At 42.5% G+C, this 12628-nt stretch overlaps 3 protein-coding genes and 1 long non-coding RNA gene across 6 annotated transcripts in view; 2 read left to right on the top strand and 2 right to left on the bottom strand.

Annotated features, from left to right (window-relative positions):
• LOC134180283 (echinoderm microtubule-associated protein-like 6) overlaps positions 1-1844 on the bottom strand; it is a 29288-nt gene extending 27444 nt beyond the window's left edge. Inside the window, exons 1-4 of the mRNA XM_062647406.1 lie at positions 1648-1844; positions 1433-1527; positions 1311-1375; positions 1153-1251 (exon numbers count right to left, since the gene is read on the bottom strand). Of these exons, the coding sequence (XP_062503390.1) occupies positions 1153-1251; positions 1311-1375; positions 1433-1527; positions 1648-1844 (456 nt within the window). The remainder of the gene's footprint in view (positions 1-1152; positions 1252-1310; positions 1376-1432; positions 1528-1647) is intronic.
• Positions 1845-1906: 62 nt separating this feature from the next.
• Positions 1907-4143, top strand: LOC134180340 (CB1 cannabinoid receptor-interacting protein 1-like). The gene is made up of 2 exons (XM_062647475.1): positions 1907-2115; positions 3791-4143. Exons 1-2 carry the CDS (start codon positions 1937-1939, stop codon positions 4101-4103), a joined length of 492 nt encoding a protein of 163 aa, XP_062503459.1. The 5' UTR covers positions 1907-1936; the 3' UTR covers positions 4104-4143.
• Positions 4144-4237: 94 nt separating this feature from the next.
• Positions 4238-8549, bottom strand: LOC134180339 (zinc finger FYVE domain-containing protein 21-like). Its single transcript, XM_062647474.1, has 8 exons — positions 8412-8549; positions 8293-8349; positions 8105-8196; positions 5148-5224; positions 4822-4888; positions 4659-4759; positions 4442-4593; positions 4238-4377 (listed from the first exon to the last, which is right to left on the bottom strand). The coding sequence occupies exons 1-8, from the start codon at positions 8517-8519 to the stop codon at positions 4348-4350; spliced, it is 684 nt and encodes a 227-aa protein (XP_062503458.1). The 5' UTR covers positions 8520-8549; the 3' UTR covers positions 4238-4347.
• A 1537-nt stretch (positions 8550-10086) lies between these two features.
• Positions 10087-11728, top strand: LOC134179879 (uncharacterized). Of its 3 annotated transcripts, none has more exons than XR_009969911.1 (4): positions 10087-10288; positions 10416-10744; positions 11143-11217; positions 11293-11728. It is a non-coding gene; the product is annotated as an uncharacterized LOC134179879 (long non-coding RNA). The 3 variants fall into 3 exon arrangements; XR_009969909.1 differs by having other exon boundaries at positions 11143-11213; positions 11293-11724; XR_009969910.1 differs by lacking the exons at positions 11143-11217; positions 11293-11728 and having other exon boundaries at positions 10416-10951.
• The last annotated feature ends 900 nt before the right edge of the window (positions 11729-12628 follow it).

Raw genomic sequence — 12628 nt, 5'->3', positions numbered from 1 at the left:
ATCATTTCCAGGAAGAACCTTACTACAGCCCACGCAAGTGTAAGAGGCATCCTATAAGGGAGATGAAAATATTCTAATTCCATACCATAATGAAGAAGCACTAAAATGCTAAAGGCTTGGCTGCTAACTTTTTAGGTTACAAAGCGTTCATCCACCTTGAATCTAATTAGTCAGAGCCATGAGAAGGGGCTGAACACATTGACTGGCACGTGGGATTGTCGACATCTATAGTCATTTGATACCTCTTGAAAGCATGCAAAGACATCATCACATCAATAGGCTTTAAACTTTAAACATAACAATGAGCATATGCACTGCATTCCAATTGTCTGTTGTCTGTCCCTTTGTTGGTCCACAAAAGCATTACTGTAACCCTAGAGCATGCGCACCTAGGCCTAATGACAATATTCCCTACGAATTCACTGACATTACAAACAGAATAACAGTAATACCACATTCACACTAGAGACTTCAGAACCGTGCTAGGTATAGTTGAAAGTGATCTACATGGCCAAAGTCAGCATCAAAACGAGGCCTTTATCAAGTGTTTAGAGCAGAGTAAAGTAATGACAATCTTGAAGAAACCTTATCTGGTCCAACTTGGTTCTGAAGTTGCTAGTGTGAACGCGGTATAAGACGGTGGTTGTAGACATAACTCCTATAATAGATACAGTACTGCAAAAGAGCACAGAAACAAATGAACTAAATGTAGTGTCTTGTGACAACACTGGTTAGAAGAATTGCTGTTTGAGGTACTATAATAATGAGATAACTCTGTTCAGTTAGTATCTCATCCTTGAGAACCCGGAGTTACAATTATCCATTACCCTTCAGACCTCGATTCCTAATGCGCCAGCAATCTTACAAGAATATTTGCAACAAGTAAAACAAACAACTTCATTCAACTGAAACAACACTTGTCTAAACATCAATCTATTGATAATAAACAAGTTTAACTTTACTAGATAATCCTGATGACCCGAATAATACTTTTCAGACTGCACTCACTTCCAAACAATGTGAAAGTTGGAAAGTCTACACTAATTAGATAATTAGACACCTAACACGTTACAGAATTATTCCTCAATCTCACTCTTCATCCAGTTGACTTTAATTTAATCATTATTCTCAAAACATGTATTTTATGTTTACCCTGTCTGAGTGACCAGCAGCTGTTGCAAGTACTCTTCCTTTTTTCCAATTCCACACAGCAATAGTATGGTGATCATTCAACCCAACTGACACCAATTTCTAAAACGCACACAAACATCAATCTGGCAGGCCTAGCCAGATTTAGGCCAACTTCGTACCTGGCCATCTCTACTGAAACCTAAGCATGTGATTCCACGTTCATGATGACCTTGCAACATGGATACTGCAGCAATAACAAAGTACACATAATTTATAGTAACCCTAGGAGCACAAGCTTTACCTGTTGCCATGGTAACTGAGTCCCAGATACATATGAAAGGTTCTTTACCTACTTGTCCAGTAGCAACAAGTCGACGGTCAGGATGTAGAACAAGACTATTACACATACAATAACAAATATATTACTGAGCATGTCATTTTGCACCATTGCTTGTAATATGCTGTCGCAAAAACATCTAACTCTACTGCATACTCGTCCAGTAGCTACACTCTGACCTGATAATGTCATCATTATGGCCTAAAAAAAAGCGTTGGCGGTGCTCTCGGATGTCAAAGACCACGCCCACGCCTGCCACGAAATAGACGATCTCATTGGTTGCAGTGTAGAAGAGGTTGTTTCTACACTGGTGACCGCGATATCCGTAAACCCACTCTAAGCGCAATTGACATTTGGGCACGGTTTTGTCCGTCATCGGCTTTCCCACAATTGCCGCCCAACAGCACGTGACAAAGATGTTTCGATATCCCGGATACACAATTAAAAGCGTGAGTGTCCGCTGATACGATGTCGGGCGTCGGTCAAAGTTTCAGGCTCTTCGTCTCTGTGTATGCTGCATCTGATGGCACACCGCTTTATTTCAAAGTGGATGGAACTAGATTCAAAGAGCAACGCACAATCAAAGCTTGCTGCGGCGTTCAGTACAAAATCAAGATTGTCATCCGGCCAGTAGTTGGACTGTTAAAGTAAGTGTTATTGTAATGTAGATTATTCAATAAATGCAAGCTATTTCTTGTATTGCGTCACTGCGCCAGATGAGCTGGGTCTTCGAGGCATACCGCAATTTATTCGTTTACATAGCAATTAATTGCTGAGCGTAGCGAGGCTTCTAATCCGGGTTGCACAACAGAAAGGGGCGTGGTCCTATATGGCTCTCCATTGAGCTCTTGGTGTGTGTGTGTGTGTGTGTGTGTGTGTGTGTGTGTGTGTGTGTGTGTGTGTGTGTGTGTGTGTGTGTGTGTGTGTGTGTGTGTGTGTGTGTGTGTGTGTGTGTGTGTGTGTGTGTACACAAATCTCAAATTTCTCCTCCCCAGGACCATGTTTCATGATAGGACCTACCTTAAAAATCATTTCCGTGTCTGACTACAGATGAGTCTAAGAACGATTCGTTTAAGTGAGCAAACGGCGACGACAAAGCTTCATGAACTTTCGTCGCCCCATCCTTTTGTATTGTGGCTAGGGATTGTGTGTACATGACAACCAAGAAACACCTTCAGGAGTTGAATGCCACCTTCAGTCAACTATTCACACGTCCCCTACTACAGTATGATCAATCCTTTACTACACTTTGTGATTCCGTTGGACGTGTTACTCCCGGACGCAAGACGCTTACCATACCATACAACTAGTTAGTTACTAGATTGATTGATACAATTGCAAGAGGTCAGGTTCTTCCCACTATTTTCTAGCAGGCGCTTTCCTCTGTGCACGTCCAGCTTTGTTGCAAGAGTACTGGATCTATTTGCAGGCATCCTAGACTACAATACGCCAACCCACGCTTCCGTCTGTCTGTCTGGATGTTTGTAACGCGCCGATCGACACCACGCTGGTCGGATCGTCGTCGACCGTCCGAGACGAACGGTTTCTGCCTCCGACGGTCAGAGACGAGACTCTGTCGGCCTGAAATGAGATGCGCCGGAGTTTGTTTTGTTCAATTACCCGAGTATTTTAGTTCGCTCGCCACTAATTCCCACAACTGGTACATGTAGAGTGCAAGATGCGCCCGCTGCAGTCAGAGTGAGCCGGCTCACTGGGCCGCTTTTGCTTGCGTGCGTGCGTCCGTCCGTGTGTCACGGAAGGTGTGGTGCGTCTTCTTCGCGGAAGTGGCGTACAACAATAGATTGCCACCGGCCATAGGGCGGGGTAGTACTTGTAGAGACTTGTCTAGATATGAAGGTAGTCTGGCGGCAACATCCTGACTGACATATATAGGGTGCTTTCACAGAAACGCCATGCAAATTCTAGGTTCTCCAACCATGTGTCAGTGTTGCTATACTAATACCAAGTGCTCATGTAAACTCAGAAGCTGTGCAGCAAGCTATTCGACCACTCTATTACCATTACCCTATAATTATATTATTGCACTTTCAAAAATGTGCATTACATATAGAGGAACTTGGATGGGCAGATACGCATTATGCTAACATTTGACTTTGTAACAGCATAATCGTGCGGGAGGGATTTGGGTATTGTGTTATGACAATTAACTAATAGACTCACCAAGTCTTGCAGAGGATTGACAATCTGGGGAATGGCAAGGTTGGAGCAAGACTGGGTCGAGTCTACTATGACAACATTATAAATCACAGTCATTAGTATGAAATTATAAATAAATGTATGAAATGTGATTACTCATTTTAGAGATGTTGTTGTGGGTGGCGATGACTTAGGAATCAAGCAGACTCATCATGCAGGACAATCTTCTACCTTTGAGTGTCTCTGGACAAGTAGTGGCTACCAGCCGACAAAGAGTGGACAGCGAACAAAAGTGCCTTTGCTTATCTACATTGACGGTGTGGGCAAAATGGAAGCTTTTCTTCAATTCAAATTCTACCAACCCAGTGATAAAACACACAGTCAGTGGGGAGATCCAATTAGACAGCTGGAGTTTGAGTGCCAATCTCCTAGTGGTGGGTCAGGAATTATTGATGTTGTCAGGATGACTGTCAGGTAGTTTACAACAAGGTTATGACTCCAAATTTATCAGATGCCATCATTATCATTGAGATAGTTTGTCGTACATGTTGATGTTACTGTTTGGTACAATTGATTCCTGTTCCTACTAAATTTATATTCACAATTGAAGTCTACAGATAACAACCTTGTCTGTCAATATGATCATAACAATCCACTAACAGCACTTTCTTCTATTCACGGGATTAGGGCCACAGATAATTCCACCAAGATGGCAGTGTACATTACTTCTTCCGGTGCAAGATGGTTAGTGCCTATTGAATTAAATAATGTAACTGCGTTGTTATTCATTACAGTCAACATGACAAGATTACTAACCTTTTTCAAAGCCAAAAGCCATTCTTTTCCATGTTTAGCCTTATCCTCCTGCTCGACAATTTTCAATTGGATGCTCACTTCTTCTTTACTGTGTGGTGGTCTATACACGAGGACTAATCCGCACACTTCTGAAGAAAACGAACCTCTTTCCTCTTGACAACAAAGCAGGATATAACATAACTCCATTCTTTATTACAACTACACTACTAATACATACGTGTTGGCAGCTGCTCATTCTCTATATTGATTACTTCAATGATTCCTTTCAAATTGATTGGATCACGACTATCCACAGAGGCACCCCCAAAGAGAATCTCACTTGATAAAAATATTAGCACTACTGTAGTCTCACATAAGGCAAACAGGGAAACTCATTCAACCTATGGTCATCTGACAGTCTGCAAACAAACTCCACACCAATCACTTCTGCCAGAGTGAACTTTGCACCTGCCACATAAACAATTATATGATCAGTTCAATAGTTACAGGTTATCATATGATTAGCATGCTATCTGGTTTTACCAGCATGAGGAACGGGGTTATCACCCCAGGCTTCACCTTAGCCTACTCTCGGGTGATAACCCCGCCCCCTACTCGTAAAAGGCATATAGCACACTAATCATACGTAATTTATACCATGGTCACGTAACATGTTTATAAGTGAGTGAGATATTAACTGGAAGTAACTTATTGAAATTTGTATTACCTGTGGTCAACACCTTGAGGTGCTTGCTACAGAATATGTTGTCCTTCTTTACCTCTGACTCGCAATGCTGACATAACCTAACAGTAATTGACATCAACCATACCAATCAACCATCTCTAAACTAATATAATCAAGCTTTCCCAGACAAGGATGGTTCTATTGCACATGAAGATACACTGTAAATCCACAAATTTTGTAAGTAAATAGTTAGTAAATTGTTGCAAACTCTTGTAAAAATTAATGTTCGCAAACTCCCCTCATGTAAACATATTCGGCAGTAGTGAGCCAAAGTGACCAATCCACATCCAGGTAGGTGCCTGCCAACATACCTTCTTTTCTCAAATGTCCCTGATTTCTTGACTTGCCAAAAGTCAATTAGTTATCTGAATGCTACCCTAGCTAGTTCTGCTATTCCTGCTCCATATGTTAGGGGACTCGTTTAAAATATGTTTCAATCGTTCAATGAGGCAAGCGGACTTCACTCTTGTGCATGCAATAGAATAAATACACTAGTAATCAACAGAACCAAGTATTGATGAAATATTTGGAGAAAAGTTACTAAGCAATTTAAGTTAGTAAATTATTTGCAATTTATGAAATTTATAAAATTAAACAGCGTACAAAAATTTGTAGATATACAATAACCCACTCATGGTGCTGTCAACAGTAAGTACAGTATGTGGTAACAAGAACTACAGTTTGCTGTTTGACATTAACTAAGGCCACTCCAATATGCGATTCTTTGTTTCCATTCCCCACCCAAGTCCTTTCTTGGGCCCTCTTGCTTTTTATTATCACCTGTTCATTTTCAGGCATGGATCCAGAGACCCAAGATGAGTGTATGATTAATATCAATAAAATAAAAATTGATATTAGCACAAAATTATCCTACAGAACCGGTAGTTATTAAACTGTACAATGCACTAATTAAAAAATTAAGACACCTATTGCAGCCATCTGAGTCTAGAATATGGATTAATTCCATCCGTCGGAGATGTTCTCTGGCAAAGATGAATTGATCGTACTCTATTTCCATGTCCTAATGACAGTGTAGCTAGGTGAGACCGTTACGTCTTTGTGGAACGCAGGTAAGTCTTAAGTTGTCATGTTCACTGATGCTCTGCTCACAACTAGTGGTTACTCAACATAACTGTTTGTGTGCATGCATGCAAGGAATTCTCAAAAGTGTATTTAATAATTGAAAAATATACTGTATATCTGTGCCGGCTGCTAGAGCTTGCTGCAAAGTTGAGGACAAGGTTTCTACTTCAAGAGCATGCCATTGAACGATCCAACATACCAGCTCCTTGTCCAAAGTCGCAGGACTGTGGACAGATCTGCCTGGTATATATAAAACGCTCCAAGCTCTTCCCCGTGTTGTTTGGAAAAGGGGCTGTACACATAGCTAGAGGGACAAAGCTTAGTCCAAGCACTGACGTCTTCTGCACTTCATAGAGTCTTTCGATCCCTGTGCGTTGCACAACAAAAGAAATCATAAGGTCCCAACAACATTTGAGCCATAACACTTTACTCTATTTGACCAAGGAAGTGATCCAGAAACAGAATGACAATAATTCTTCTGTAGTACTCTTGTACTGTCTTTGATAAAACATTTACGTGGTTCCTTTGTGTACCACAATGACGAGGTAAGGACGGCACACAGTCACTTCCGCGGTATATAGCTTCATGAACCTTTTCAGCTGCATCGGTGACTGTGTTCCCGACACGTCACTGTGTTCCTGACACGTCACTGTGTTCCCGACACGTCCCTGAAATGCTGCATCCCTTGAAAGTCCTATCTACGTCTTTACATATTCTCTAAAATCTTCTTTATAGAATTTCTATAGAAATTCCTCAAGACACACCCACTGGGTTAGGAGTGCACCAAGTGCACCATGCCTGGATTCATGCCTGATTCTTACCCCCATTTTATGATGTTGACAGAATATGGATGCTATGGTGTTGAGCAGTGATTTATCTCATCTACAAATAACCTCAATGTGAAACATGCTCCTATCTTTCATCTATCAGGAAGTAATGAATTATTACTACTTGACAAATAGTTTTTTTTTTGTTGTTTTTCTGGCTTCTGTCAAAAATCACCATAAGCATGGTACATGTTCACTCTACCTCAATGTTTGCAACTCCTTCCATAAATGTGTGTATACTACACTTGTGCATTGCTCCCAATCATGCATGTAGGTCTCCCTCCCATGAAATCAGTCTCTTCCAACCACAGCATTCATGTGTACTTTCCCTATGATAGCATTTGGCTCAAAGGTACAGTTAAGTGGTTTCCAGTAATGAATAATAAATAACAAACTGCCCACACCTTAGTAGGTTTCCGATGGTAATTAATGGCACAAGAAATCATATTGCAGTGGCCTAAAATTACAAGATACCAACTATACATAGCTTTCTGGTAATGAGAGTGGTACTTTTCTTAAGGCATGTCGCGATCCGATCGCAATCCAACTGCAACGCTGTACACACTTGCAACTGGATCGCGATCGGTTGAATCCAATTTTAGAAATAGTGAGCGTTACCTCCATGGTCGCTACGTGTGTAGTCGGAACATCTAGCACTCCTCACTCGTCTTTGTTGTCGCTGTATCAATGCTTTCCACAAGCAAAGAAGCCACACGCACACATCGGTCATCAGTCACGTGATATCAAAAATGAGGTGGAGGTACAGCGTTTTCAAAGTGCAATGTGAATGCTCGCTATCCCGATCGGATTGCGATCAGCAAGATCGTGATCGAATCGAGATCCGATCGCGATCCATTCTGGTCTAGTGCGGACAGGGCTTTAGCTTTGGTCCATGCCAACTAATTTAATTATGACTAATTCATATCTCGTTATTCCTCACAAAGGTGTAAGTCCTCTTTAAACAGTCATGTAAACTTGCAACGATCTCCTTAGTGTGGGGCGACTCACACGCAACTCATTTTCACGCACCTCACTGGATCAACGAGTCCCATGCGCAGTACAGGCTGCTTATGGTCACAACAGTTTCCACAAAAGACTTTGCCACAGACACGACAGTGATGCTATGCAAACAGAAGTAACAAGTGTACAGAAATTGTAAAACAACTGCAAATCAGAAAAAAAGGTCACTCTAAAGTCGTACAATAAAATTACTGTACCCGCCGATGCAGAACGTTGAACTGAGCTGCACAATCGGGGTTACTGCATGATGGATGCTGCAGTAAGACACATCTGTCACAATGTTCTGCAGCCTAGTAATTACTAGATATCTTGTCACCTTAGAATCTTCATCCCATGAAGGCTCTGCGAGATCAAAAATAGACCCATGTCCATCCACTGATATCATTCGTAGGCCACCCTTTCCGCGCACTAGGCGTTTCGCCATCGCGGTTGAGACAAAGACGGTTTGGTGATTTGTAACGCGCGCTAGGTACACTTGCTAGACCCCTGTGCTGCCAGACCCTTCTGCGCGAATTGCAAATTATGTAAGGATATCTAAATGTCGGCAACAAGTGCGGTTGGCAAGTTTCTCTTATCATGCGGAAGTAAATCGTGCTGTTTGGTTACGACGAATCAATTTCTGAATAGTTGTGTTATCATGCATGATATGAAAATCACTAAAATTTTAGGAACGGGAAGAGCCTCAGCCGATCGATACGAACGTAGTTGGCTGCTTGACGTGCTTTATCTGATAACGTAAAATTAATTTTCCCGGATCGATAGGCGGTTTCCTCGCCTTTCAAAGGGTTGCTGTAGCCTCGCAAGCCAGGCTCTTCCGCGCAGTCGCTGAGCTAACCGCACGTGAATCACACGAGGAGGAGGAGCTTTTACCGGAATTTGCTCCAGCGCGAGAAGAGCCTGGTCGCTTTCGAGAACGTCATAGTGACGTGGGACCCCCGATCCGGTTTCATAGCTCGATAAAGCTAATTCTATTAGGTAAGCATGTAGGTACGAAAGTTGAGAACACGCGACATCGCTTCACGCACTTGCTTGTTTTGCACGAAGTACGTAGTTGACATCATCGTTCGCTTCTAGTACGTACGTAGACAGCTCAGCCATGTAATATTCTGCAGTGTCACGACTCCTTTTCAGCATTCAGTTTCGCCAACAGCACACCGCCGAATCTAGATCTGCAGCGCGGTAGTTTGTGAAATGAACTCATTGTACGCGGTTAGTGTATATATGTAGCAGTCAGAGTTCATGCACTGAAACAAGTCGTACGTAGTACACGTGCAACTACGAGTCAACTCTACACTTCCTGAACATGGTAGGTCCACTGCACTGCTGTTTTCCCATGCCTACATGTTTCCAGTTCACCGTGAGTAGAGCCAATATCGTACAAAAGTGCTGCTTGCTGAGTCGAAAGTACCGTCACATAGACTGCGTTAGCAATACACGCAAATCTGATCATGACGTGGAGAGGTCAACAAGCTCTAGGCCACTGTTTTCATGAACCGTTGAGTGAAACTGGGCCGGCAATTCTCACACCATTTCCCCCACAGACAATAGATGTCAGAGTAGACGCGCAAGAGTGGTGAATAGTTCTACGTCGGTTTCAATTCGCGCAAACCTGCAGATGAGTTCAGTAGAAAGAAACGTTGCTGGAGAGTGTAGCTTCAGCGGACCAGTCCCATGTAGGCCATTCCTACGCTCAATATTCACCAGCACTTTGTCCATCAACAGCTTCACTGGATTTTGTGTTCACGCGCTCTCCGCGGAGGGCTACCTCTCAGCTTCGTGTATCAGCGCAATTACAGTAACGAGCTCTTTAGGAAATCGAATTAGCCTTATGCAAGCTATGAAACCGGATCGGGGGTCCCACGTCACTATGACGTTCTCGAAAGCGACCAGGCTCTTCTCGCGCTGGAGCAATTCCGGTAAAAGCTCCTCCTCCTCGTGTGATTCACGTGCGGTTAGCTCAGCGACTGCGCGGAAGAGCCTGGCTTGCGAGGCTAGGGTTGCTGTAAAACGCAGACTGCAGACTGCAGACTGCAGACTACGGAATGGGGACTTTGGCGGTTTCATGCGCACATTCTTCTAGACATACCTTCACGTGCTGATGTTTCCAGCCTTGCCTCATGACATCGTCATGTTCAGTGAAACAGCACGGCTGAGTCTATTCGAAGCTGCTTCTATCTCCATCTGTGCGAGCACGTACGTCGTCTTGATCTACGTCGATTGCATACGCGACAACTAGATAGTGAAACCAGGCGACCGTTTTAGTGTTTCTCCATCAGAGTCTGTTTGTAAAATGTTTCTGTTCATATATTGTGTGGTGAAGCGACGGTTGGAAGCACGAGTTGAAGAATGGACGATAGGGCAGTCTACTTGAAAGAAAGGCGGTGACTTGTTGTCTCTGTCATATTTATCTTTGTGCTTCCGTCTTCGGTCTTTAGATGCTAGGAGCTAGAGCAGGTACTTGCTTTCGACCAACGTATGTTGCAGCCCACCGCAGTCGACTAGAGGAGATATATGTATGGATTCAGATAGCTAGGCTCTTTATGCAGTATCAGACAATGAAGCTGCGTTGCCAGGACAGTGAGAAGATCACGGAACTTGCTGACAAGGTGAAAAGTTCTTTTGCCTTGGAGACGATCACATCCATCTGAGGTAGACTAAAACTAACATTTTGACTGGTTATATATCTAGATATGATATACAGGTAGATATAGCTTGGCCATGCAGGTACAGTAAGCACGTACATCCCATTGCAATAACTAACAATGATGATGATACAATGATAATTGGTTTGACATTTGCTGTATTCAATACTAACCGAAGGTACACGACTGCGTAAGTCATGCTTCAGTAAATATAGATGTACAGATAATGTTGTATTAATGGAGTTTGATTTTTTCATACAAATTCCACAGTTTGATCAACTCTGTCTAACTTTGACCTTGCTGGTTATTTGTGTGGGCTCATGTCTTGTTCTGCAATTTATTGATGTACTGCTGCAGATGGCAGTTGCTAATTGAGCTGACTCGTGTGCCTTCTAATCTTCCTAGGGCCAGGAGTTGATTTCATACAACTTGTAGCTCATCTGGGCAATACAGCTAGGCAGCAAGATCAAAATTAAGTGGGTAAAACAAGTCACATACCAAAGCACAGCTACTATTAATTGGAGCACTTTCTTCACTTGACTGTGGCTGGATCAGGTGTGGAATGTTTAAACTCATATGATATCTAGCTTGGATTGATGAACAGAGGGAACACTGAGATTCTCCATAAAAAGAAAGCCACCCGTTAACATTTATCCATTGCTTGCATTCAACAAAAAACAAGAACTTCAATCTTCAAGATGTTGAAATATCAGAGGAAGATCGTAAACGATTTCTTGCAAGCCACAAAGAGCTCCTTAAAGTTATCTTGGGTGTTGACATGTAGCTTAATAAAAAAACTGCTAAAAGATTTAGTTAGAAAAATATTTTGTTTTCAATTGTTGGGGAGACTCATTAATCATAGGATCATTTTAGCGTAAACAAACAGCTAAGAACAGTTCAGGACATGCTACAATACAATCTTATCAATTTTTTCTTGCTGTTATCAAAAGAACTGTTTATATAATAAGTGCTAACCTAATTAATTAATACCATTCAAACACACACTTTCCTGTACTAGTGTTATACTAGTTAAAAGGATTAAAAAACAGTTCCAAACACTGGTTAGAATTTATACACAATGAACATGTACGCGCGTGCAAGTACATTCCCACACCTAATGAGGCCGCCAGTACTTTGCATGTTGACAATGCGCTTCCCGCACCATTCTTACATTGAAGAACCAAGATGCAGCAATTTCCGTGATCTTCACTGTCCTAGCCATTTTAGTGCAGCTTCATTGTCTGCGCACTATAGAGCCTATCTGAATCCATACATATATCTCCTTTAATCGACTGCGATGCGCTGCAACATACGTTGGTCGAAAGCAAGTACTTGCTTTATCTCCTCTATAGCATCTAAAGACCGAAGGCGGAAGCACGATAAATATGACAGAGACAACACGTCACCGCCTTTCTTTCAAGTAGACCACCCTAGCGTCCATTCTTCGACTCGTGCTTCCAACTATCACTTCACCACACACAATGTAAACAGAAACATTTTACAAACACACTCTCGGAGAAACACTAGGCGTTGGTCGCCTGGTTTCACTATCTTATTGTCGCACATGTGATCGACGTAGATCAAGACGACGTACGTGCTCGCACAGATGGAGATAGAAGCAGCCTCGAAGAGACTCAGCCGTGCTGTTTCACTGAACATGACGATGTCATGAGGCAAGGCTGAAACATCAGCACGTGAAGGTATGTTTATAGGAATGTGCGCATGCCTTTGAAACCGCCAAAGTCTCCGTTCCGTAGTCTGCAAGTCCCCATTCCGTAGTCTGCAGTCTCCAGTCTGCGTAGTCTGCAGACTGCGTTTTACAGCAACCCCCTTTCAAATGGTGTGAGGGATCCAATCATGTTTGGCCATAGGCCAAAACGTAACCCGTATT

Source organism: Corticium candelabrum, chromosome 5, assembly GCF_963422355.1.
Source record: "Corticium candelabrum chromosome 5, ooCorCand1.1, whole genome shotgun sequence".
Lineage (NCBI taxonomy): Eukaryota > Metazoa > Porifera > Homoscleromorpha > Homosclerophorida > Plakinidae > Corticium > Corticium candelabrum.
Note: the sequence above shows the minus strand (reverse complement) of the source record. Positions and strands in the feature narration are given on the sequence as shown.